Source organism: Manacus vitellinus, unplaced genomic scaffold (assembly GCF_001715985.3).
Source record: "Manacus vitellinus isolate BGI_N305 unplaced genomic scaffold, ASM171598v3 scaffold_22_pilon, whole genome shotgun sequence".
NCBI classification, from domain to species: Eukaryota; Metazoa; Chordata; class Aves; order Passeriformes; family Pipridae; genus Manacus; species Manacus vitellinus.
Genome location: NW_021939632.1, coordinates 10,319,439 through 10,345,917, shown reverse-complemented (window position 1 = coordinate 10,345,917; position 26,479 = coordinate 10,319,439). Strand labels below are relative to the sequence as shown.

The window sequence follows — 26,479 nt, the reverse complement described above, 5'->3', positions numbered from 1 at the left end:
GCGGCACCCGGCCGGCCGCAGCCCTCGGGGGACGGACGGGAAGGGACGGCGCCGTCCCAGCGCGCTCCTGCCCGACCCGGGAGCCTGCGCTCCTCTCCGGGCTTTGCCTCTGGCACCAGTAGCGCCAATGGCCTTTAACGGGGAAGAGGAAAGAAAGACGGGGGGAAGCACGAAGAGCAAATCATTCGTAACCTGTTGGCCATTTCTTGACGGGGCCGAGATCCCTCTCTCGGGTCCGAACCCGTATCCCAACGGCGTGAAATCCCGCGCGGTGACACATTGACCGGTCCCGCCACATGCGCAACAGGCAGCCCGGTCATTTGCCGCGAACAGCATGAGTGGCAGACTACGGAATTCTATCGGCTGTTTAACACTTATTATTGGGAGTCGCAGACGAACCATCAACATTTTACCCAGTTTAAATTAAGCTAATCTTTAAACACCTACTGTAGGAAATGTAAAGCCAGACACTTCCAGTGTTCCCTGCATGGCCTATATATAATTCTCCCATGCTGGGCTGCAATTTGCGATTATAAAAACTTTAATGGATGAATAACTACTATCTGTATTTACTTCAGGCTAAAACTGTGCTTTAATTAACCCTCCACGCCTCCTGGAATTTCTTATCCAAAATAAACTTGGCCCTTAAACAAATTCAACGTGCTAGACAACATTGAAGCTTCCCCCTCCCCCCGTCTCCTTTCAAGTGACGCCCTATAAAGTTTTTTTCCTATTAAAAAGAGAAAAGCACTTGTGGCTGGGGGCGAAGGCCGCGCAGCCTTTCCAAAGGCTGCACATACTCCTCGCAGAGGTCCCGGAGAGCGAGCAGGCCCGGCTGCCGCCCTCCGTGGCACCAGGGACAGGCCGGCTCCCCTCCACAGCCGCCGCGACCCCCGCCCGTGGAAGACAGCGGCCGCACCACAAGCTGTCCCCTGAGGAGAGTTACAGCTCGGCCTCGGGCCCCTCTCTCACTAGTTCAGCCCTCGGCGTTGTTTCCACGCTTGTCCTGAAATCCTGCTGCTGGTGGGTGCTAGACTACGGTCCAGCAGAGAGAGGTTGAAGAAGGCGCTGAAGACACGCGCTGAGGCGCTCCAAGGGAGGCCGCTTCCCGCCGCAGTTTAGAAAGGAAAAAGGCTTCCCTTCTCAAAGCCGGGGTCCTGTCCCGCAGACCTGGAGCTTGCAGCGGGGCAGGTCAGTTCCAAAACCGCCCGCCCCCTCGGGCGTGTGAGCCGCCCTGTGCCCTCCACCTCCCGCTTACCCCGAGGCAGGGGAAGCCTTCCGACAGGCCTGCTAGGCCGGGATATCCCCATTCGAGACCCGAGGGCCGAGAAAGGCGGCGGCGGGGGTCGGGGGTTGACGCCCTCCCGGAGCCTCACTCGGAGAGGCACCAGCCGCATCTGCCGCAGAGGGCATGGCTGGTGGGTCAAACCGTGGGAACGCCTCAGGGGCGGACGGGCAGAAGCAGTACAGGGACAAAAAACGATTAAAACTTCTGAGGCTTTAGCTCCACCCAGAAGGGAGATGAGGGCGAAAAAAAAAATCCAACCCCGGAGAAGAACAAAACGACATGAAGACATTTCCCTCTGGACACCGGCTCTGCGGCCCCCGGGATGATGCAGACCCGGCGGGTTGCCGGGGACTGAGCCCGTGATGCTCGGGTGCTTTTTTCGGAGCCCTTGTGCGCAAGTGAAACGGAAACTTGGAAAGAGGCGCCAAGATACGTGCCAGGAAAAACCAACAACAAAACCGCCGCAAGTGCCAAAGCGAGATGCGGACTCAGGTGCGGGCAGCGCGGCCCCAGGCGTGGAGGCGGCCGCAGGGCTGAGTGGGGCCCCGCCGCAGGGACAGCCCCTGCGCGGGAGCGGGCGGGTGCCTTGCTCCCGGAGGGCTCTGGAAAAGCCTGACATTACACATCTCGGTGTGAAATTAAACCAGCCTGCATCCTAAAGCTTCCCCCTTTGACATGTGTGAGCAGCCGGTAGAAGGGTAATAAAAATCAGGTTTACTTACGTGTCATAATTGTCTCGGAATCCTTTTGCGAAAGGGTTGTGATCTATTTTCAGCTGTGTGATCTAGAGAAAGAGAGGAACAGAACTGACGTTGTGAAAGCCTGAAAAATATACCCCGCTGCAGCCAACACGTTTTTAAAGGACTAAGGTTTACTCTAATCAATCAAATTGCTTTTAAACCGTGAAAAATAAAGATCTGGCGTGCTTATAGACATCACAGTCTAATTTTAAGATTTGCCTTATTGTAAAAAGTACGATAAAATTTAGTATTTAACCCCACGTTTTAAGACGTGTCAGAATTCCTACTGCAGGCGTATGAAGATATTGAAATCCAGAAATGAGGCAAAACGTACGACAGAACGGTATCTAAGAGTTTGCATTTGCATGGAGAAAAATAATTAAGGCGCGAATGTGGACTGAACATATGCCATTTGAAAAGGGGGCACCAGTCTGTAGCAAAGACAGACCACTCCGAAACACATCCAAGGCATTAACGAGCTTTTAATTTGAGGAAGTTTCTCTGTCACCCCCGGCGCAATCAATGAGGATGTTAATTGATCCTTGCAGACTTAAAGCTTAAGCTAACAGCTTAACAGCTAACTGAGCTGTTTCCGACTGGGAGATAAACGCGAAGCAGCGCCCAGCCCCGGGCGGAGGGGCAGGATCGCGCCCGGCCTGGAGGGGAGGGCGATGCCGCTGCGGGAGGGGGCTCCCGGGTTGAAGACGGCGCGAGCGGCTATGGCCGTGCTTGGAACTGGTCAGGGCGGAATGGCACAAAGGGAGAGACAGGGAGGCTCATCTCGCGGCGCCGGAGACCCGGGGAGAGCGCGCAGCCTCCGGGCCGGCCCTGGCGGGGTGTCCTGCGGGGAGCGCGGCGACCGCGAGCGGAATAAACCAGGGAGCTCTTTACATCGGTGTTTTGGTAGGCGGTGACTGCTATGAACTGGGTCTCAGGGAAGGTGAAGGTCTGCACTCTGCCCGGCTGGTTGGTATCCTCTGTCCCATCTTCGTTCACCTCCACCACATGCAAGCGGGGCTGGTACTTGTGGAGGGACTGCAAAACCACCATCTGTCAGGCATGGCAAAAGGAGGGAGGGGGCCGCGGGAAAAAAAAAAAAAAAAAGGGAAGAAGAAATTAGAGAGAGAACGACGAGGAGACCGATGTCCGCTGGCCGCCGCCTCCCTGGGACGGCTGCGGGCTCCTCCGGCCGCACCGGGCAGCGGTGCCACCTTGGGCAACGCGCTCGGGGGCGTCGAGGCCCATGGCAAAAAGACGGGAGGACTTTCTCACCACCCCCCCTCTTTTATTTTCACCTAACGACACAATCTAAAAAAATACACGTCCTTTCCGAAACGGCAGGATTTTGCCTGAAGCAATAAAAATAATTCTAGCAGAGCGCCTGCGTTCCCCCACTGACCTGTCCGTTGTTGTTTGATGCTCCTTTATTGTTTGTAAGTTTTAGTTTCCCAAAGGAGATTTCCTGGCGCATCCAGTGGGCTCCCGTGTTGGGGGAGTCGGGGTGCATGTAAACCCGGTTTCCTAAGCAAAACAGCCAAAAACACAACCACATCACAGTTCTCGCGTATACCTCGGGTTCTGCCCCTGAGCACACGAGGGCGAAGGACCCCGTTAGGTTACCAATATTTTACTGCCAAAACTGCCTTCATTTTAACCGAAAAGGATTAAAACAGCTCTTTCCGAACACATTTTACTTTCTCCTCCACCCTCCGTATTAAAAAAAAAAAAAAAAAAAAAAAAAAGAAAGAAAAAGGCGTCGTTGGTTCATTCGCGTTTAAGAATTCGCCAGAGCCAGTTCACGAAGGCATTAATTAATCATTCTCACCTACTATGTGTCGGAAAAAGTGTTAATTGGAGAAACTTGCCTTGTACATTGGTGTCCGCCTTGCCGCAAGGAACCCATTTGCCTCCCTGAAATCTCCAGTGGTTGGGATCCGCCAAAATTACATCCACAAAAATATTGTAGTGAGCCGTGGGGTCGAGACCAGAAATATTAAAGCTTAGGAAAGGGAACATGCGCCTATAAGAAAAAAAAAAAAAGGAAAAGAAAAACGAAAGGGAAGAAGGAAAGCAAACCAGCGACAGGCACACGCGAAGGAACCAGCCGTTGTGCTTTATCCTCACGACTGCCGGTATTGACCGGAAAATAAAAATCAAAAGAAATCCCCTCCCCGGAGAGTCGAGCTTTCCGCGGGGAAGGGATGAGGGCAGCGGGCGCGGGAACTTGGAGGGAGGCAAGGAAGGGTGCCCCGGTGGGGACCGGCACTGACGCTCCCGACGACCAGGGCAGGGACCCCGGTGACGGGCGGACGGCTCCGCCGGGGCGGCGGAGGCTCCGGGCGGCTCCGCTGCGGCAGCCCGCGCTCAGCCCCGACACCCAGCGAGGGTCCGCGCGGTGGCTTACCTTCCCTGCTTCGTGATGATCATCTCCGTCTGGTGCCGGTGAAATTTCAGCCAGAGTGGCCTGTTGCACAGGTAGACCTGAGCCTTGCCAGGAACCAGCCCCGGCTGGGTGGAGGAGAACTGGTAGAAAGGTGCCCCTTGATAGGAATGGCCATACTGCTGGGGGTACGGGTAGCCCGCCGTGGGGTAGCCTTGCGGAGAAGAGTTGGACAGGAGGCTGTTATAAGCTCCGTTGGTGATCACAGGATGGTGAGCCATGTAGCGGCTGGGGCTGGCGATGGAGAAGGCTGGGTGAGCAGGTCCATGCTGGCTGGGATAAGGGAACATGGTACTAGGAGCAGAGGCAGCAGACTGGGGCTGGCTGGACTGAGAGAGCAGATAGCGATCTGCAGCAGATCCATCGAAACTGTGACGAAGCTCAGAGACCCCGTCCAAGACGGGAGAGAGTTTATTTCTCTGGACGTCCCCTGGTGTGTCCTTGGAGTCAGGAAAATTGTCTGTATCTGACTGATTCGTCATCCCCCTGGTAATTTTTTTCAAAGGTGAACTTCTCTCCAGGTTGTCAGTGGTCGAGATAATGGGATGATCATGCAAGGCAAGCTCAGATCCGCCTGCATGTGGGTAACTGCTGCTCACATTGAGAAATTTCTTGGAGAGCATGATAGAGGGAGAAAGACAATGCTCCAGCTGCATAGCTCTAGCACCACAGTAATAACCCTTCAGTCCCTGGATCTGAAAGGGCTCCTTAGCATCAGAAGCTAGACATCCTGGGACCCTCACTAGGCAGAAAGCACTTCATCCACCAAATGCTTCCCAAACGTTTGATTTACTTTTTTTTTTTTTTTTTTTTTTTTTTTTTTTTTTTTTCCTTCCTCCCTTCCCAGGGAGAAGAGATTGGCCAATTGACACTATGCAGCAATCAGGAAAGACTCACTTTTGATCTTGCTGCTTGTGGAGAGGATGAAACGGCTTCTGCCATTGGTTAACCGCTGACAGTAATTTAATTAGATAGACATTAATTAGGATAATCACCTGGCTCCTGGTCGCGATGATCATGGCAAATTGAAGGAGATGATTTTATTGTGAGATAGAAGGAAGGGAAAGGGGGAAGGGAAGAGTGTGTTTGCTGTGAGAGCTCATTATTATGTGACCTTTCCAGCTTTTTTTTTTTTTTGACTACGGCTGGAAAATAAATCCAAACCCTACGATTCCCCAAATATTGCGCGCGTGTCCTCTACCTTTGTGCGTCAGGATGGAGAGCGGGTCCTGGGGGCTTCGGGGACCGGTTACGGAGGGGAGCGCCGGGCTGGGCAGACGCTGCCCTCAGCTCACTCCCGCGGTTTGTCCCCAGCGGGGCGCAGCCCCTCTCCCCCACCTCTTCTGAGCGACCCTCGGCACAACGCCCCCACCCTTCCCACCCGTGCCTGCTTTGCGGGGGAAAATACACCCTCCATCCCCGCTGACGGCGGCCGCGTATCATCTCTTTTAACTTCTGAAATAATCATAAGCCCCGCAGCCGAAGTGCCCTAATGTATTTGCTGCGATGTTTACGGGTTCTTTAGTAAATAAATATTTTATCTGGGAGCCGTAATGCCGGAGATTATCAGCAAAACAGCGTGGAAGGCGCCCACCATCCCATCCTGCTCGCGGATTCTTTCACCCGGTGCCCCTTTCCCCTCCGTGCTCGTCCGCGGACAGCCTCAGATTTTGGTAGCACCCTTCCATGAGCCGCGCCCCGGCCCGGCTCGTGTCGCAGGTTCGAGGGCGTAGCGGAGAAGCCCAAACCACGGTGGGTTGCTGTGAAGGGGCCGCCGGCACCCTCTGGCCCAGGGGTGTCTCGGCAGAGACCGCGGGCCGGGTCCGAGGCGGGGAGCGCGCTGGCCCGGCCCCGGTGACACCCCGGCGGGAGCGGCAGAGCCCGCGCACCCTCGGGGGCTGCGAGAGACACCCAGTTAAAGGCGAAGGGACCGGCCCGTGGGTCCCGCGGTGTTCCCGGTAGAGCCTCGGGCTACTGAAAGCGGGACCATCCAAGGCGTGAAGATTGCGCCTGAGCTCAGGGGACCCGCTCGCCACCCCTCCTCTGCCAAGCACCAGTCTCAATTTCCCTTCCTAGAGAAGCTTGAGAGTTTTTAAAAGCACAAGTTTTGTTTTTTCTTGTTTTGTTGATTTTTTTTTTTTTTGGGGGGGGTGTTGGATTTTGGGTTTTATTTTTACCCAGGGAGGAGCTCTCCTTTCCTCTTCCATTTTTCTCAGTATTGTCCCCTTAGCGGTTTGGACTTCAGGTATTTTACAGACCACATCTCTTCCCAAGTGACATCAGCAGCCGGCTTCAAATTCAACTGACAACTAATGCGGTCTGAACCATCACATAATAAGACCAAACAATCGTACAATTGCCTGAAGCCAGGCTGAAACTTTTGCAAACTCAAATCCAGAGAAGACTAGAACCAGGATGACTTGTCAGAATGTGTATTTCAATGCTCTCATCTCATGGTCATTTACTTTGCTTAACCGTGAGCTACTTCAGTTATTTAGTGTTTCATAAATGCCAACATACACACTCTCTCTGCAAGGAAATGATTCTAATAAGATAAATTATGAAGCAAAACGCAAGCAGTTCACTGTTCCAGTCACAGTCGGGTGGTACAGTGCATGCAACTTTCCATACACTACCTTCTCCTTTCAGTGCTAAGAAAATAGTTTTATTATTATCAGTTCTAACTAATGTTTCTGACACTTGTTTCACCATCATGCTCACCCTTCCCTTTCCCTGCTTGAACCAACAGAAAGGTAATGGACTTATACAGGCAGGAGATGGATCAAAACGCAGATAAACCCTCGGAAACGCTGCCCTGAATTACAGAGCTACACCCATATAGATGCAGAGCTGCAATGAATTCTGTGGTATGCTGCCAATCACATGGAAGTGCTAATATATGCCAAAAATCTTCAGAGCACAACTCCTAAACTGGTATAATAGGGGGATATGCAATGGCAGGGGGTGTTACAGAATCGTCATAGAATGTAGAGAGGTTTGCTAATACAATATGCCCGTCCTTCGCGTTGACAGGTGACAAGGGGTCAAGCTGCTAATGAAGGTCTGGTCCATTGCGGCTGGAGGCTCAGAAGGAGGCTGCTTGAAAACCTCTTTCTTCCTCCAAGATGGTATATGGGCTGCTGCTTTTCAGGTTACCGCATACACACACCCTTCCAAATCCTTTGTGTAGCTCTAAAGCACTGGACAAATATAAGGAAAGATGCCCCAAAAAACTACCTTTTTATTATTCATGAAACATCTTGGTAAATGGAAAATTGTGCCTCCAAGTCAAACTGAGGAGCGAACAGAAAGCAGGGTACCACAGCACAAGCTTATACTACAGATCTGCATCTCCAACAGACTCCCTTCAGCTACCCTCTGCAAGATGTACATTTGTCAAAATTAATTTAGAATATGCAAGACTCACTGGTTTGTCTCCCTGCTTACACCAGCCTCTCACGCATGTATACACTGCAGCACTGCGCTAGCTTCTCTTCTGCTCTGCAGTGCCATGTTACCCACGACCTGCCAAACTCTGTCTCCCTCGTGGTGTTACACGTGCGCGTGGGAGTAGAGAGCGGCAAGGATGCAGAGCCCCACTGGCAGAGGAGCCCCAGGGCAGGTCCCCCAATCAGCTCCTGCCCCATCTCACCCCGGGGTGCCCATATCCCACCACAGCAAGGCCCAAATACAGCCTTCCTCAAGGACACGCAGGTTTTCAGTGTAAATCGCCAGAAAGTACTTCAGTTTAACTACACTCAGGCAAATGTGGTTTGGTATGTCTCCATTTTCCCAGCCTGATATTCCACTGCCTACTGTGGGGGCAGAGGGAAGGCCATAAGGAGGGCAGCTGCAAAAATCTGCATGTTTCCCTCTGAAGTAAGTGCATGCTAAATATACTTTGAGAGAGAGTTATTCTAAAATAGTAAATTAAAAGGCCTAAATAAGAAATTCCAAACAAAAGAAAAATCTTTGAATGGTAAAGAGTAAGTAAATAGAAAAATATTGGGCATAAACCAGAAAATAAGACAATTTTAGGGTTATTCCTTAAGTATGCAAACAAGAAGTCAAATTTTTAAAAAATCATCTTCAACAAGAGATGTATCTAGTTTTAAAATATTTGCTTGCCACTATTATTGTCATTTATTGAAAAAACCCAAACAACAGTAAACAGAAAAATAAAACTTCTGCCCAGACACAAGAATCAAATCAGTCTAAGTACCATCCACTAGTTGAAAAAAAACCCCACCCCAACAAAAAATTCCAACCAGCCCCCTGCCCAAAACCCAGAGCCACTCCCCAAACCCAGTTATTTGGCTTTGTCTGCTTCAAACCAAGCAGCCAACCCACCTGCCCTCCTGTGTTTCCCTCCCCAGTCAGTAGAAATGTCATATTCTAGTTGGGACTCTTTCCATATATTTATATATATGGACATCTCGTGTATGTTCTCTTTCACGGGAGTTCATGTAACCTAAAACAGCCTCTATCACTTTAATGTTTATTCTCAGAATACTGCTATTTATGACACCACTTGTGAGAGTTGTGTGATTCAGTTATCAGCAACTGAATTAATTTTTTTAAGGTCAGTTGTCTTCTGTAGATATTAGGGTTTGAATAATATTCAAAGGGAGCTGACGGGAATTTTCAGCATTTTGGGTTTTGTACATCCTCAGAATTAAGCACTACTACAATTTTTGTGGTTTATTTTCTTTTTTTTTACATCTCCATGAGAGTATCTGGTAATCAATGGGAGCCAAATTCCATTAGAGAATTTTTGCTGTCCTAGTAATTAATATCTCAGCAGTTTTACAGTGGGTAGAAACAAGTCTTTAATAATACTTTTTCTACTCTCTTATTTCCTGCTGTCCTTTTTCAAAAATGATTGCCCAGAACTTAAAACAGGTTTGTAAATGTATTTTTATTAAGTTGCAACAATCAAAATATATATGTATTACTGATTTTCCCCCCAAATATTAAATGAAAATGTAATACATTTTTGCCCACGTGGTGTTCTTGAATACTTTGTAATCTGTGAGGACCCTGACATAAAGAAATTGAAGCAAATGCACAATTAGAGACTGAAAGGTGTTATAGTGATGCGCTTACATTGCAAAAGTCAGATGTCTCTGTTTAATCAAATAGAGCCTCAACAGTCTCTGTCTTGTGAGTATTAGAAACAATAAACAAATATACACAGAAAGCATCACAAACAGTAAATTGGTTATTTAAATACAACTGTATCCAACATAGCAGCTAAACACTGGACAATGTTTGAGGTCATCAGCACGTCCACATGCTCTTCTAAATGACGTTTGGGGTCCTGAAATACAAAGGATGCCATGAGAGGAATGACTGAAACACATCTCTGAAGAATTTCATGTATTTCAGGACTACTTAAGATGTCCATGAGTTAATGAACACAGGCCAGTAATGCTCCTACATTTTCCATTCTAGCAAGACCTACCAAATGACTGATTTCCATGAAGAAGATTTTATTTGTCCATACTAACACAGTTAAGTTGAGGATAGGTTTAGGAAGTAAATTTCTATCCAGCAACTGAAGAGTAACCATGACAGCTGTGAGTTTTAAGGACAACACACAATATGTGAAATTTACTATACATCTCACTAAGGCCAATATTTTAATCTTAGTTCTGGTACATTGCAATTTGTTTTCAGATCTTTGCACAAATGTGTGTTCTAATCCTGTAAAGCCTCAAGCATCATCTAACACAGTCTTTGAATAGTTGTGTTGACTGCAAGAAAATTAGCATATCTATACCCACAAAACATGTACAATGCTCTGTTCAAATGTTCTGAGAAACTGAATGTTAAGCCTGAGCAGTTTTCTGAAAATACACATCCCCACACACCATTACTCAATTGATGTGGGCATTTGTGGGCATCTGCATAGAACAATGAGATTATTCTGGCTGAAAATCATACTCATGCACTTCTTCAATTTCACAATTGATATTGAGTAATTGATCTCCAAATACTGCAAAAATATCAGGCACATTTAAAAAAATCTCTAAAATTCATTATAGTATTATTGTAGCATTCTTTTGTGTAAAGAAATTAAAATATGGAAGACAATCATGCATGGGAATTAGAAGTTTTTTTAAAAAGGAATTACTGTCAAAATGTAATGAACCCATCTAAGTTTACATAGAAGTGTGCTAGAAAATCTGTGTGAGCTTTCCTTCTTAAGTAACTCATTTTCAAAGATCACACCAATATTCTTTCTGTTCCTAATAAATCAAGCACCTAATAACATTATATCCCTCTTGTGAGAGGCTCTTTGTTTACAAGGCTTTTTTATGTAAGTTCCATCAAAAACTCACTTGAAAATACTTCACTGAACAATTTTTTAATTTAAAGAAAATTTCAAAATTTTAACAGGAAAAAATTTCTTTGCTTTTTGAAGAACTGTATCAAGACAGATTTTTTTCATGTGTGCGTAACAGCTAGTGAAGCTCAAGTTCTGTTTGAGATGACTTCATAACCCTTAAAATACAACCCTTCTTACATATTTTATATGTATATATTTATGTATGTGTAGGTGTGCATAAACTCCATTGTTCTGAATGCTACAGAAATACACGAGTGACTGAACAATAGTGCAGATGTGTTATGACATTGCTGCTAGAAGCTGACACATAAGAGCAATCCAGAATCCTTTAAATTCTTCTACTGCTACTAGCAATACAATAAATACTGGTTCTTTAAGGACACACTAGATACTTTAAAAGCTATTTCTTGTTTCCATTGTCCTTCTTGAATTTGAACACAAGCTCTTACAAATTTGCTTTGCTCCCCTCTTGGTCACAAAATCATATTTCTTCAATCTTTATGTTGAAATCAAATATAGAAATAGTTTTCTGTTGAGTCTTTATCTATAAAGACATTATATCCTGACATTGTAAAGGGATGGAATGAATCGAGTGGGTGTTTTCAGTTTCAGCTATGGTCCTGAAGTGTTTTCCTCAAGCACCAACACAAAGGAACACAGCTTACTTGCCTGTGTGTGGATCAGAGCACAGCACTGACAGTGTGTTCGTGAACTGAGGACTGGGGTGAGCTGGCTCTTTAGCCACGATAATGTATAAATAACACTCCCACCTTTGTTTCCATGATTACTACTTTTTAAAAGCCTCCACAGTTTTGGCTTCCCTGACACAGACTTGGATGTCTTTATGCCTCTTAGAAGAAGTTAAAACAAAAGAAGAAGAAAAAAGAAAACCCAAATCTCAACACTGCTCCTCAGCAGGTAATACAAACACATGTAGAACATGGCTTGTAGATATTCTGCCGGTTACCTATAGTCAAAAGCCCAGTTCCTTACCCAACCTTCAACAAAAATAAATTTATTACTTAAAGTGTTGAGAATATCATGCACGTAGAATTAAAATCACCTACGCACATGTAAAAAAATTAGTATTTAGAATGAACGAAGCATATCATTCCACCTCACTCTAATTCATCACACCTCACCTGCTTGCCAACATTTTTTATTGCCAGCTGTTCAGGTGTCATCTTATCTTCTTCCTCAACAGCCTGTGAAAGAAACACAGAAAAGGTCAGTGTTTCAGATTTCATTTACTTTCTCCCCAAGCCACAGATTCTCAAAATACAATTCTCTTTCTCAAAAAAAAAAAAAAAAAAATCAAACAGCAACACATTTCAGAAAGTCAAAAGGAAAAGTACTTCAGCTTTTCAGCAGACGTGGTTTTAATTACCAAGTGTTAGTGCAAAAGATCAAGGCAAATATTCATGAATGGTTTTATTGTCAGATATTCACAAAACTGTTACTGAGCAAAAATCTGAAATGAGTAGTATCAAAAGTTAAAGATAGTTGAACATAGTTAAACCAGTAAAGCAGAACCAAAAGTGAACATAATAATGAATTTTGGTTTTAAGGACTTCTAAGAAGTTAAAAACCCCAGCACTCATCAAGAATGACTAAAAACGCTTACTGGTCCTAGAGTGCTCGTTGAGATCAAGTATTTCGAAGAAATATTTCTAAGTGCCAGTATTAAAACAGTAAAAGTAGCTGTGATTCCTCTTCCTTACAACACCAATAACAAATTTCTTATCTAACAAGAACATTGAATTGGGCTCTGGAATGTGTTCTAAATATTTATCTATCTACTGGACTGATACAGATAGATAACCTTTACTGTGCTATAGTGATCAAACAGTCCTTGACTGAAGGATTGAAAAATATGATTAACTGGTTATTTTGATCCACAGGAATCTTATATTCTCTTCAGTAAGTAAAAATACAAAATTGATGTGATTACTCATATTTCAAAGCAAACTATGTACTTAAACACTTTGACAGCTTAGGGCAAAAAGTCGGGTGGCAAAGCTAATATAGGCAACTTCAGACAGAAATGATATGTAGTTGATTACTAAGAACCACAGTCATTCTGAATAAAATTTGTGATGATCAACTCCTTATGAAATGAAGTAAATAATTTTTTCACTTCATAAACACAGCTGCAGTTATACTATCATTATAGGATATGAATACCTTGTTGTAATTCTTAGCTAATTCTAACATCTCCTTCACTACTGTTTCATTGAGTTTGCAATGGTCACTGTAGTCCTGAAGTGTCAAACCTTCCATCCAACTCTTCTTATGCAAATTTAGCAACATCTGCAAAAGAAAACCGCTTTAGAGCATTCATCAGAAAATACTTTCACAATACGATGAAGATCTCTTTGACAGAAACCCAATTTATAATAATAATAATATAATTTAAAAAAAGATCTTACAATGTCAATGTTTAAATAGAGGAAGTACAATCATCAACTATTCTGCTAGAGTAGATGATAGATTTTGCATACATTTTTCAAGATCAAACTTCTTGAACTCTAAATATGAAAATGAGGCATGGAGACCTGGGCCACATTTACTTTGATAGGAATATGAAGGTTTGCTTTCTGGGATTTTGTATTTTTGCTGAAGGTTGAGAATGCACAACAGCATTGTAGAAGAGCTAACAGAAAGGTGAATACTTTAGCTGCCAAATAAGGAATAGTTAAAGCTTCTGCCTTCTGACAAAACTGAAAAATATTTTAATGTTTGGATTAAATTCATAATCAATAATTCATTCACTACTTATCTGATCTGTATGCATGCAACTGACTAAGTTATGATGAAGTGAACTTTCTAAGCAAGCAAAGCATGACTTCTTGTGTCTTTGTCCTCCTACAAAATAAACAGCCCTAATAACATGATAAAGTGTTGTAGAGTTTTGACAGTAGTAAACACAGGCACTATTAGAAATATTTGAAATGCCTTACTTGACACAGATGTCGTTCTTGAAAGAGTGAAGGAATAGCTACAAAGGCAATTTCTGTATTTTCATGAATAAAGAAAGCATATTTTATCGATCTCCTGAATGCTTGAGGACTGTAGCGAGAACCCTTTCAGCAAGAAGTTTCAGTTTACCTTCCATTTGCAAACATTTACTAGACATCTTTGAGAACTGGTAAAACCTGTAACTGCTATCAGCTGAATATAAGTACCTGTTTCATCCTATGTACAGCTTTCAAAGAAACCTGGCTTTGAAACACATGAACTGAGTTGAAAGTTTGTGTCATAATTTGTATTAGCAAGATCTTAGCTACTGACAGAAGGAGTCGTAGGCAAACTGCATATGGACAGTTTAGCTAGGCTATCTTGATTTTAAAATTATGGTTTGGTGTGATGAGCTCCTAATCTAATACATGAAGCATGTACTCTTCTTACCACAGATGGAGACAACAGATCACCACCACCACGAGGGGGGTTTGAGATATGTACGAAGCTGCCTTATGAAAGATGTGAGAGAGAGTTGTTGCCTCACAGATTAAAGTCTTCCTAACTCGCTCAAGATTATTCTCCCACTTGCAAAGGTAACAACTTACTTATGTAAAGCCAATGAAGAAAAATACACACTTGGAACTTCAGAGAAGATTGGATTTGCCATATTGTTGCATTTGAATGGAAACAATAACCCCTGGAAGCTTCACAGATATTTCCTGAGAGAGCTGGTTTTGTTGAACCATTATTCTTTTCAGTAACAGTGAGGTCTTGAAAGTCTGATACTGCCCTAAAAACAGTTGTGCATCTCACAAATTCTCTCTAACTCCCTGATTTGCACACATATTCTTCCATTATTAATTTTTTTCTTATTATTACTCGTAACTCTCTAAAAGTCCAAATTAAGTGCAAAAACTATTCTGACCATCTTACATAAACTTCAGCTATGAGATAAATTTATAACCCTAATGAGGCTATAAGCATACACAGGTATAATTGAGGACAGAATCTGGCTTTTCAAGAATTAACTTCTGTATATGATAAATAAACCTTTCTTTTCCTTACTTTCCCCCCATCCCCAGCCCCTGGTTTCTCTTCCTGGTTCTGATGGTCAGGCTAGATTTTGCTTGAGGCAGTTTGATGCAAAAGTAAAAGACATTTGTTGCAAGTCACTTAATAATATTTCTTCTGTAAATGCAAGACATGACTACTTCCTCATATTCAGCAAAGTCTTGGGGAGCTCCATTCATATCAACTTGAAAGACCTTCTGTCGAAGTGACTATAGCAAATAAAACCCCAACATCCCTTGGTTATACAATTCCATTTTGGAAAACATGGGCTCCTAGCTTCAGGAATTCCAGCTGAAAGGCAGCTAGTAGGTCTTTCAGCTTCATCACTGAAAATATGAAACTTTGCACAAACCGGTTAAGTGCAGAGAACAGCGTAAGGACTCTCCATAATACATGGACAAAAGTGTTATCAACCTATTTATATGGTTACTAGAATGTGGTTTTGGAAAGTTTCATCATCATGACTACATATCCAAGTGCTTTCTGCAAGAGAAGCCATCTACTCCAAGAGAGTTAAAACAACTACTGAAAAGTAAGAGCAGTTGAAATCAGAATATTGCCAAAAATCTTAAACAATTTGAATAATGTTCTCTGTCCTCTGAATAAAACCCGAAACAATTACCTTCTGTTCTAGTTCATTCTTCCTGTAGTTGATGGTGATGGAATAGTAATGTCTGTTTAGTCCATGAATTAGTGCCTGTAAAATTCAGGAGAAAAATTTAATCTCCACTGAAATGAAGAAATATTAGAAGGGAAAAGCTCATTGAAATACAACCACCTTCAAACATGACTCAAATAAAAAAACAAACAAACAAACAAATACACAGAGATAACAAGCAGGTATCAAGTAAATATACCTGGACCTATTTCTCTTTTACTGTTCATTTACTGACAGTTATGCTTTCTATTTCTAAACCACAGATTTTCTTCACACAGCAACAACTATAATAAGAAAAAATGGTAACTGCCTGCAAACATTTGACCGATACATATGCACAATCATATTTCTCTCAAATCCTTCCTCTCTCAATAAATTTGATTATCACTTCTATTAAAATATTGGGCTCTGTTACAAACAAAAGACTATTAGCTATCTATTTATTTAAAACCACTGTCAATATTCCCAGTTCATTCTCAAAGGTACAACACAAAGAGAGAATACCTGAAGTAGTGAGTAAAGACCTCAGTTATCAGTTAGACTATGTTCATCAAATCAACCTTGGATATTACAACCAATTTTTAACTTTAAATTAAAAAAAGACCACTTTTTTATTATAACTATGCCCTTTGTCAATTTGTTAAAATTGTACATCACAGCCTGAGCTACTGAGATTAGGTTAAGTGATAGCTGTATGCATCTATCTTCTATTTTGTTTATGTGCATTTTTTTTTTATTTATGACCTAAGGGTGATTTGGATTAATATCTGGGGGGGTTAAAAATTCTATGATAAATCCTCATCACAATTAAAATTGTCTAATTGTCAAATAAAATTTTATAAATGAAGTATACATTTACAAATGAGATATGATAAATCATACATACAATATGCTGAATTAGTGGTGAGTATTTCTTATGTTTCAGGCATTCCACCTATTTATATTTAAATATGTTTTAGAGCTATACAAAATGAATGTGCATTTGCATCTTGCACAACTTAACATTTCAGCGTTCCAATATTACCTGTATGAAAGTTGAAAATGTTCTCACATGCATTTTAAACACATTTCTTTTGCAGACACATATACAAAGATAGAAAACTACTTGAATAGCTATGTTTATGAGAACAGCAGTTAGAGATAACCATTACTTGTCCACTTATTCTAATTAAAATTGTAACATACAGGTCTTACCATCAATCAAGTAATTTATAGTTGAAACTATTAGCAGTAAGTAGTTTCCACTACCATCTTCTTATCTCACTCAAAATGATTGCATGTGAGATTTTGGTGTTTGTGTTTAAACTCAGGTGCATTAGAGATACTTAGGAAGTTTTCTCAAGCTCTTAAAATTTGACAAATATCTTTGCCTTCTCCCACTATCCTTTCCTTTCTTCTCCCTTTTCAAAACCCATTCTTGAAAAGAGTGGACAAATGTAAAAAATAAACAACTGTAAAAAGAGCTGTTGATAAGGGAACACAAGAAAAAAACACACACACACACACACACACAAAGGAAGGAACAAAGTCAAGGCATGAACTATTCTATTATTCTTATTGCTGAGATTTTAAGGAAATTCCTGCTTCTGGCCTAGCTGAAATATTTAGTTTGCTTCTGTCCTCAACTGGGTCAGAATTCTATTCATGGTCCTAAAATAAAAGCAACACAACACTGTGAGAGCCCTTGCAGTTTTAAGAACAGAGTCATTTAAAACTATGATTTTTAGTTTAACAGTGACACTTGCAACAGTTCACTGCCACCTTGCAAAAAATGAACACAAACAAAAAATACCCACTTCAACAAAAGAAACCCCAAACTCCCACAGCCAAAATATGCCATGCTGTAGTGACAGTGATCTTAAAATAATGAAGCTGAACAATACTACAGGGGTTTCCAAGGGAAAGCATTACACATGGTCTAGGAAAGCCCAGTTAGAAAAGCCCTGAAACATGCAAGCATGGGCTTGCCTACATCCAATCAAGAGTACTAGCTCCTTATTTCTTATTCATGACTATTTGCAGTTTTAACCAATTAAAAAATAAAAAGTAAAAGAGCCTCCTGAAGTAGACACTTTAATTTAAAGACTTTTTTCTGCTAGCATTTTTTATAAATAAAGGGTTTCAACACATTAATAACAAAAAACCTGCTCTTTTGAAAGACAGGGGTATGGCAGTCTAGTACCTCATAAAGGATGGTCCTCTTACAGCAGAAGTTCAGCCTTTATTTCAGTTCTGCTGTGACTAGTGTATGGTCTTTTTCTTGGACTTTTATTCAGCAAATATTACTTCTATTGTTCAAGTAATGGAACAAAAAAGCAGGGATTGGGCTTCACGGTTCCAAGTACACATGCCTTTTAGAATACACAGTAAGGGAGGCAAGTTTTTAAAGGAAAAAAACACTGAGGCAGAAGAACGACAGGGATACAAGCATTAACTGCTCCAGAGAACACTTGTTTCAGGATAGGAGCTACTTCTCAAAATAAAGTCTTGCTTTGATGAAGACCAAAACTTTTGTCTTACTAGTGAAAGTCAAGTTTAGAAATCAAACTTTGAATATTTACGTTTCACAAATGTGTATTCAAAAGAAACATTACAGCAGAAGCCAATCACGCACTCGTTTTATCCACAGAATATCCTCCTCCACCATTTTTCCAATAAATTACTGCATTACATAAAAATCAGAAATTAATTATTTAAGACACAATACAATGTTTAGTCTAGATTACATAATAAGCAAGAATCTCTAAAAACATACAGTAAAAAGACAAGACGAAGAGGGAACTTCTTCCACAATTTACTTGAGAGTAACTTACCTTTAAGTTACTTATCTTAAAGCTGAGATGTTAATAAGCAGCAGTTTTTAAATTGCAGGGCTGAAAACTAACTATCTTTCATCACATATTATGTCATCAATTGTTGCTTCTAAAAGTTTGCATTTCCATAAATCTATACTTGAATATTTGCTGTACACATTTAATACATTCATTCCCACTTAGGTAGCTAATTTAGGGCTGAATTTTAACCCCCTCACATATATATCTCCACTGATGAATCCCATCAATTATAAAAGCATGGAAAAATGCTATAGAGAACAATAAATAATTTGTAACCTACAGTTTTTAGCTACCTTTCCCCAAAATTAATTAATAAATCTTGAAATTTACAGGACTATCAGCATTGGGTTTACCTGGATAGATGGCTTGTTTAAGTGACCCAGATTTGAAGTTGTTTGTCTTGGTTCATGTCCTAAGACCATCATATTAGCATTGATCAATCTGAAGGCATCAATAACAACCTGTAAAAACAAGATGTCAAGTCAATTCTTTTTATAAAATGCAACTAATAGAGCCAAGCAACAGTGGACAAGGCACAATCAACTCTCATCTGTTTTTGGCCTTTATCCAGAAAATCATTTAATTATAATATTAATAAAAAAGAGCCTCCTGCTGGCTATGTGATCAGCACACTACACTACCTTGTATTGTAAGGTGACACCAATTATTACCTTTTCCATGGAACTGCAAGTTTTATATACATTATATCATCATATAACATTGAATTTTGTGTACACCTTACTCTAAGCTTCAAAGCTATGCATATGTTTGTCACCTAAATCTTATCCAATCAAAATGAATGACAGAGAGAGACTAAAACTGAAAGTGAGCACAAGCTAAGGGACCAAGTCTAAAGCCCAGTCCTGTCACATCAATTATACTACCACAATACTTGAAATGACAACAAAATTATAGCCAGCAAGGAACTTGCCCCATGTATTCCCTTCTAGTCAGATGCTTTTTGCTTCTTGTGACTACGAAAGGGTCTATAAACTGTCTGATGGATTAAAAAGTCCTTGTCAGTGTCATGCTCACGAGTGAAAAACAGAGTAAAAGAAAATCAAGGTCATTTATGATTTAAAGGTACACAGTAGGTAGCATTCAGTGCTATTTCATTACAAATAAAGTAAGCCCATCACTGATTCTTACTCTGTCCTGTGCTGGATTTGTCTGCAAAAATTTTTCGAAACAGAATTTCCCGGTCCCATACAATAATCACCACACCCCTATCCAACACCTATATGAGGTGAAACAGACCTAAGGACGTACAAACAATACACACAAACCCACTCTCACTGGATCCTCACCATTACAGGTTTATAACTGCAAGATAAGAATTCTTGTTTAGGTTCCAGACTTTTACCATACCAGTGCACGTACAGCCTTGTACCTCCACAAAACAGTACCAGACAGACTTTGCAGGCATCTTGTCTGCATATGTGTGAAGAGTTACTCTAGTTCAATAAACTAAATAATTTAAATCTCCTTTTAACAGCTTTTCTATAATTTTATTCTCTTCATCTTTATACTGTGAGTTGGGCAACAACAGATTCATTTATATGGCTGGTTTGGTATTTTGAGGAATTAGATTTGAACCAAATATTTTATGTTGTGCAAACAAGAAATCAACCACTGTCACTAAAAGTCTTCAGAGAAAGTGACATCGAGTCTCCTACCTTGTTCCAGCATTTTCCTCTCCATTTACACAAATAATAATAACTACATATGCAGGTTTTAAGATTACAAGAAAAATATTGAGGTCATTAGGAAATAAAGTGAACCAGCAAGTATTTATAATAAAATAAATTATCAAGTGTAAACTGAAAAAGCCCACCAACTTATCACCTGTTGTATTTACTTCTGAGACCCAGTTGAGACAGTGGTGTTGAGTGACTGGGTGCCACTATGGGCTGTTGCCTGGACTCTCAGCTGCTGGCCAGATCCATCTGCATGTGTCATGTCTTAAAACTGCATGCAGAAAACCTTCCAAAAATGATCTTATTAAAAATGTCGTGACCCAATTAAAGTGAGTTGACAGTGATATTTTTTTTCTGGACAAAAAACCTCACAATTCAGATTTAATATGCAGCAGAAGCATGCTATCTGACACCAATGCTAAAAAAAAAGAATTACATTTAAAAGTATTTAATTCTCAAAAATATCTGAAACAGTTTCTATATATCTATACACTCTTTCTTGTAACGTACAAAGTAACTCTGGGTTTTTTTTTCCTTTTTTAGTACTATCAGATTTTTCTCTATCTCAAAACACTTGTGGATAAGCTTTTGTATATATCTCTGTATTCCATTTTAACCAGATGCTCTAATTTATGAACACCTGGAAATGCCCGACCATAACAAACAGGCAGTATAAATTAAAAAGTCAAGCAAAGTAAAAAAGAAATCCACACAGGTTCTCCCAAGACTAGTTATATAAGGGGAAAAAAACCCCAAGAGAGCAAAAATTTACCCTAAGGAGCAAGAACATGAACTTGGCAGTATACTAGAATGACAAGGAGCTGCTTTATAACTAATGGCCACACTTTTAGATCTCAGTTTAATGAAGAGCTTCACTAGACAATGTTGAGCTTATCCAAAAAGAATGGCATCATCCAGCATGGATTTCTTTTGGGACTTTAGTCATGTAAAACAGAAGGAGAAACCAAAATAAAAAAAATTATTTAATTTTGTTTCATTAAGAAAATTCAACATTTCAGTTAGTGTTCTCAAGATTAGTCAAATTTCACATTAAAATACGAGAATGAGTTGCTAAAATATTTCCAAGCGATACTGAATTTTACTCTAGCATCTTAATCCTGACCTGAAGTAACTTCCGATACGTTTCAGGTACTATCTGTTTGGGAAAATACTGTACTTTCTATCCGTCCTCCTGAAGGAATGACATGAAAGTATTTCCAAAGTAGAACAAACAGAAATCTAACAGAATGTGGTATGAAAAATTAAACCCACAAATCGCAAATGTTATGATTTTAAAAGGGATAAAACTGCAATTCCTACAATCTCAGAGGGGTACAAAAAGTATGTGAGCAAATGATATTTTTCATCTCAGTTGCACTGTAATGACCAATGGGAACTAAATACTTTAACTACACTAAGATTAAAGGAATTTGCTGCTATCACTATAGCAACCATCTTAAAGAAACTAACATGCTCAGCAACCTGAAGGCTAAATATAGACCTAATACGCAATAAAAACATAAATACAACAATAAATCCTACATATTCATTTCTATGAAATGCAATTGCTTTTTTCACAGTGAGCATAAATCAGTCCCACCTTTAGCGGATTACATAAAAAAAAATAGACTCATTAATGTCCAGTGTACTAATGAGCAATGGGTGAAGTAGGTGTTAATTATGCCACAGTAAGATCCAAGAAAAAAGCCCCAGTGAGCACTTGGAGGTGTGTACAAGCTGAAGTCTCATCTCTACGTTTGTGTATTTCAAAGTACAGCATGATGCAATGACAGAAACACGGTCACCCCATATTCTACAATGGAAACTTTGACACAGTATTTGGAACAAAGAAATTCTAAGGATTAATTAAAAGCAGTATAACCCCCGACTCAGTTTCTTAGATTTTTGTTAGTAAGAAGTCATTATTTCCCAACCAAAAATTTTAAGCTTTCATTGCACTTGAATTACCTAATGCAGCATGTATCTTTTAGTAAAAACTCCAGTTTCCAAGCTTCAAGCTAAATTCCCTTTCTGAAAAGACATTAAAAAGTTGAACAAAAGTCTATGCCACGGGGATGTTTTCCAGAAATATGAAGGTAGATTCTTTTTTTTTAATGCACTTCCATTGTGCAACTCTTTCACCACTCTGACCATTTAATTTTTCCTTGTGTAAGTGTCTTCAGACTTTTCAGAGGTCATTTCAACAGCAGACAGCTTATAACAAAACCATTAGCAGTTTGGCTAGCTTAAGGAAACCTCTTACTTTCCTTTTTTGTTTATTATCACTGCATGAATCTGCAGCATATGAGAGTTTATAATTTCTCAGGCTTGTTAAATTCATGTTAAAGGTCTGTTTTCTTGTTGAATAAATTTTGTTCATATAATGCTGCCTATTTCATATACTGAGTCTTTAATAGCACCTTTGGTCTATGCGCAACTCACAGATCAAAACAGAGGACTAAAATAGGGGTTGATGATGCTATTTACATGTGTGATTCCTGCTGTCTTCTTGTTAGTAGCTTTAATATAATAGAAGACCTTGTCTGTTTTGTAATTAACACATCTTTACTGGAGAGATATTTGGAAGTGATTGCTGTGAATATACTGGTTAGTAAAATAAACACAATCACACACCACTTTCTGTTATCAGACAAATTTGTGAATTGTACACATTATACTCCAGATCAACAAACTGTGATATAACAGCCAAGTAGAAGACACATTTATATAACCCTTTATTTTTCTGAAAATATGTATTCAATCTGACCTTGCAAATATAATTAGCTTGTGGGATGTGTGGATTTCAGTACCATGGATGCTTTACTAATTGCAGCTCTTGGAAATAGATACTAAATATTTGGAAGCTGCCAATACAAAATAAAAACTGCATCTTTTTGTACATCTGTCTTAGCTTCAAAATGCATAATAATCTAAAAAACAATAACTATACAGTATTTTTTTAGCATTCGCCTGGGATCAACAGTCCATATAATGTATTTTTAGAAACAAAATTTACAATTATCTTGTAAATTTCAGCACAGCTATAATTAATATGATTCGAAGTTACTCACAGTCTAAGACAAGCACTGGACTCCTCAACTGCTAACTAGATAAAAATCTGGCCTCTTATAGTCTGCACAGTTATTAAAAATAATGGTTTGATTAAAATTTAAGATGTTTAGTGCCAGACTTCTTTTAGCTTCTTCTGAAAGTGTGAATGTGATATATATATATATTACCACTTTTTCTAAAACAGTCTTCATAATTTCATGGGGTATTTGAAAGAAAAATAAGATAAATTCAAGAGTATTTTACACACTTGATTCTTAAATCCCTCCAATATCAAATCTCTGAACAATACTGAATGAAATAGTCCTGTTTTTCAAGACCCACTATATTTTAATGGTAAACTTCAGTTAGGAATAAGTCAGCCTTTATTGTTTAAATTTAAAAAAATTCTAACATCAATATTTTTCCAGTGAGGAATCTATGGCATATGGTGACTATCTTTAAAAATGCATTGTGTCCTTGAATTCAGATAGTGATGTATTGTTTATGCCATATGTTTATGAACAAACATACCAGCGCTTAAAGACAACTGCAAAGGATATAATGTGGTTATGCCAGGTGTGGAAGAAGAAGTAATGTCCCATCTAAAATCTCTTTTATCACCTGCAACTGACCTGTTATCAACTGCTTAGTTTGTTTCTAGATTCTTTAAAAATGAAATGGAACATGTGACCTGAGAAGTGCAGCTCGGGTTTATGACCATTTCGTTATTTATGCTGCCATGCACTGTTAGACAACTACAAGTGAAGAACATCTTCTGTCCCCTGCAAGCCCACAACATAAAAAATTCAAAGAAATCTTACTTTTTATGCCATTTCCAATGAAAAGCACTAAGAACTGAAACTGACTCATGCCAAATGCATATCACTGAATTGCTGTGATTGTGAGTCTGAAGTTTGCAACATGGAAATTATTTATAAAATGTCAATTTTAGCTCTGGAAAACATATTCCTGGGAGTATGTGCATTTTCCTTCTCTATCCTTAGAGAATTGTTTACTTGTGGTCAAATCTGCAGTACAACTTCAATATCCATACTGGAAGGGGAAGAGAACTCAGTATAATACATTTATCTTGACAAGTGAGGGCATGCATCCATAACTCCCAAGTAGCAGAGCCACAAGTTTTAAAGCTATAAGCCTTAATGAAGATAAATGGACTATTCCACATCCACCACCGCAAAAGGAAATTAAACATTTAATACTTTTCAACAAAGTCTTCTTGGAACTTTCTGTTTTAAGGAAGGGCATGAACTGAAGTAACCTATGTAAATGCTTTAGTAGGTGAACATACATTAGTTAATTACATCATAGCAAGTCCAAAGGACATTGCACAAAAATTTTTAGAACATTAGCATTGATATTAACAATCCTGGCATTCTATTAAAAAATTAGAAAGTAAAACATGCAAAATATGTTATTCTGAATAGGTACAACTATTAAAAAATGCTGGTTTTCAAACTAAACAGTAATAAAACAGTGGTACACTGGCAGTAATAAAACTTTAGTTTATACTGAGGTGTAGAAAAACACCCTGAACTCAAAACACCAAGTGTAGATGTACTGTAGTGTAGATGTAATTCATCTCTTACAAATGTAATTCTCCAGGAAAACAAACATCAATCTTTACTGAATCAACAGTGATCAAACCCAGGACAAACATACAGTTTTCTTACTTTCCAAATCAGACTCCTATTGAAATTTGGTTCCTGTCTAGATCAAACTAAAATGTTTCTGTCCAGTCAATGGTAAGAAATAGCACAGTATTGTGACAGTATCTAAATGTACTATACACTGTGCAAAATGTTCAGTGTACTCTCAATATTTCAATCAAAATTACATATTTATGTTATCTATTTTAGAATTTTTCACTTTACAATAGAAAAGTATTAGCAAATCCAGATCTAATACTGAAAGTTGTTCCAAGTATAAAAGATTCTGACATAAACTTGTAGGTATCATGTTTTAAAATACATTTTTTTGTAAAATGATATCTGCATAATAATCCACAATAAACAGACGTCTCCAAAGCAGTAGTGACAATACAGACAATTTACTGTTTTGTTTGGTTATTTTAATGAATAATTTCAAGCAGAACCCTAAAGACTGTTGAATTCACTTGTGTCTAGTGAAGATTTATTACAGTAAAGATCAAGAAAAATGCAAGAAGTGGGAAGGGGGAGTTGGGTATATTTAAAGTCCTCACAAACTTAATTCTTAATGAGCTATTTTGAATTTCAGGCATTGCACTAGTGTCTGCACACATCTCATTTTAAGGATTGCTTTTTTCCTGCCTTCTTAAAAAACAAAGTCTCTTTCAATCCTGTGGTCAATTCAAACAACAAAGGGAAAACAACAAGTTCAAAAGAAAAATAATAGCACTCTGATAAAAGAATGGAGGTCTGAAAACACGCAATCTTTCAGAAAACTTGTGTAAGACTTATGTTCAGCTGAAGAAAATCTTGAAGCTAGATGGTAATTTCAACAGTCAGAAAAGTAATTGTTAAATCACTATTGGTTTTACTGTTTTAGACAAGTAGCAAGTAACTACCAAGTTATGAAACCATTCACATACATATTTGTCTTGATAAACTGGGAGGATCTGCAGCACAAAACTGTCTCAGAAAAAGAGTTCAGTCGCCTATCTCCAAGGAAGTCACCAATCTGAGACACTGTAAGGTACAGACAATTTAATCTAAACTGGAAAGTAAAAGTAGCAGAAGAGATTAAAACTACTTGCAAATCACTATTCTTATGATCAGCACTCAACAAAATGATCATCTATTACTTTGAAGAGTTAAAAACTGAAATCAGGTATTAACAAAACCGTAATGTTCATGTACATGACTAACTACACACAGGTTGTCACATAGATTTACAAGTACCAATGGACAAAAAAGGGGAAGAGGTCGCCAAAACAAGTCATTCAGTTCTCCTCAGGTCTTCATTTGTTTGTAAGGATAAAACCAGCATTTATCTTTCTCTCTCTTCAGATAATAGCTATTTTAGGACAAATAATGCCTTTTTTTTTTTTAACACAAGGTATAACTGTCACTCTTTGGGGCTTCTAGGAGCATGGTAATTTTTTTCCCACACTTTAAAAATTAGTAAAAGAACAGATTACAAAGTTCAGCACATCTGTTACTCCTTTTAGGATAAAATTCTAGAGATCTCATAAACTGAACAAAAGAAAGTAATTTTCAACTTCCAATGAAAAGAAACTGCATGCACAAAATGGTTTTAGATTACAGAACCCCAGAGCAAGGTTCTTCAATGATGTATGTGGCAGGAGACAGCAGTAATAAACCGAAAAGGGGAGCTGCTGACTGTATGCACACAAGGGGAAAAAAACAACTGCAAGAATAATAAAGT

At 39.9% G+C, this 26,479-nt stretch overlaps 2 protein-coding genes across 2 annotated transcripts in view; both read right to left on the bottom strand.

Moving 5' to 3' along the window:
* Positions 1–2,006: 2,006 nt before the first annotated feature.
* On the bottom strand, positions 2,007–5,206 carry TBR1 (T-box brain transcription factor 1). The gene is made up of 5 exons (XM_029959879.1): positions 4,433–5,206; positions 3,894–4,048; positions 3,428–3,549; positions 2,920–3,078; positions 2,007–2,072 (listed from the first exon to the last, which is right to left on the bottom strand). Exons 1-5 carry the CDS (start codon positions 5,122–5,124, stop codon positions 2,007–2,009), a joined length of 1,194 nt encoding a protein of 397 aa, XP_029815739.1. The 5' UTR covers positions 5,125–5,206.
* Positions 5,207–9,367: 4,161 nt separating this feature from the next.
* The window catches only part of PSMD14 (proteasome 26S subunit, non-ATPase 14), a 46,767-nt gene continuing 29,655 nt past the window's right edge, over positions 9,368–26,479 (bottom strand). The window contains exons 9-13 of the mRNA XM_018072635.2: positions 18,698–18,805; positions 15,475–15,549; positions 13,005–13,130; positions 11,963–12,025; positions 9,368–9,788 (exon numbers count right to left, since the gene is read on the bottom strand). Coding sequence (XP_017928124.1) covers positions 9,690–9,788; positions 11,963–12,025; positions 13,005–13,130; positions 15,475–15,549; positions 18,698–18,805 — 471 coding nt within the window. The 3' untranslated portion in view covers positions 9,368–9,689. The remainder of the gene's footprint in view (positions 9,789–11,962; positions 12,026–13,004; positions 13,131–15,474; positions 15,550–18,697; positions 18,806–26,479) is intronic.

Excerpts from the sequence above, each read along its gene's own strand:
- TBR1 (XM_029959879.1), bottom strand. The coding sequence starts at position 5,124 with ATGCAGCTGGAGCATTGTCTTTCTCCCTCTATCATGCTCTCCAAGAAA. Across the intron at positions 4,049-4,432 it reads ATCATCACGAAGCAGGGAAG|GCGCATGTTCCCTTTCCTAA; the intron begins GTAAGCCACCGC and ends TTTTTCTTATAG. Across the intron at positions 3,550-3,893 it reads GGCGGACACCAATGTACAAG|GAAACCGGGTTTACATGCAC; the intron begins GCAAGTTTCTCC and ends TGTTTTGCTTAG.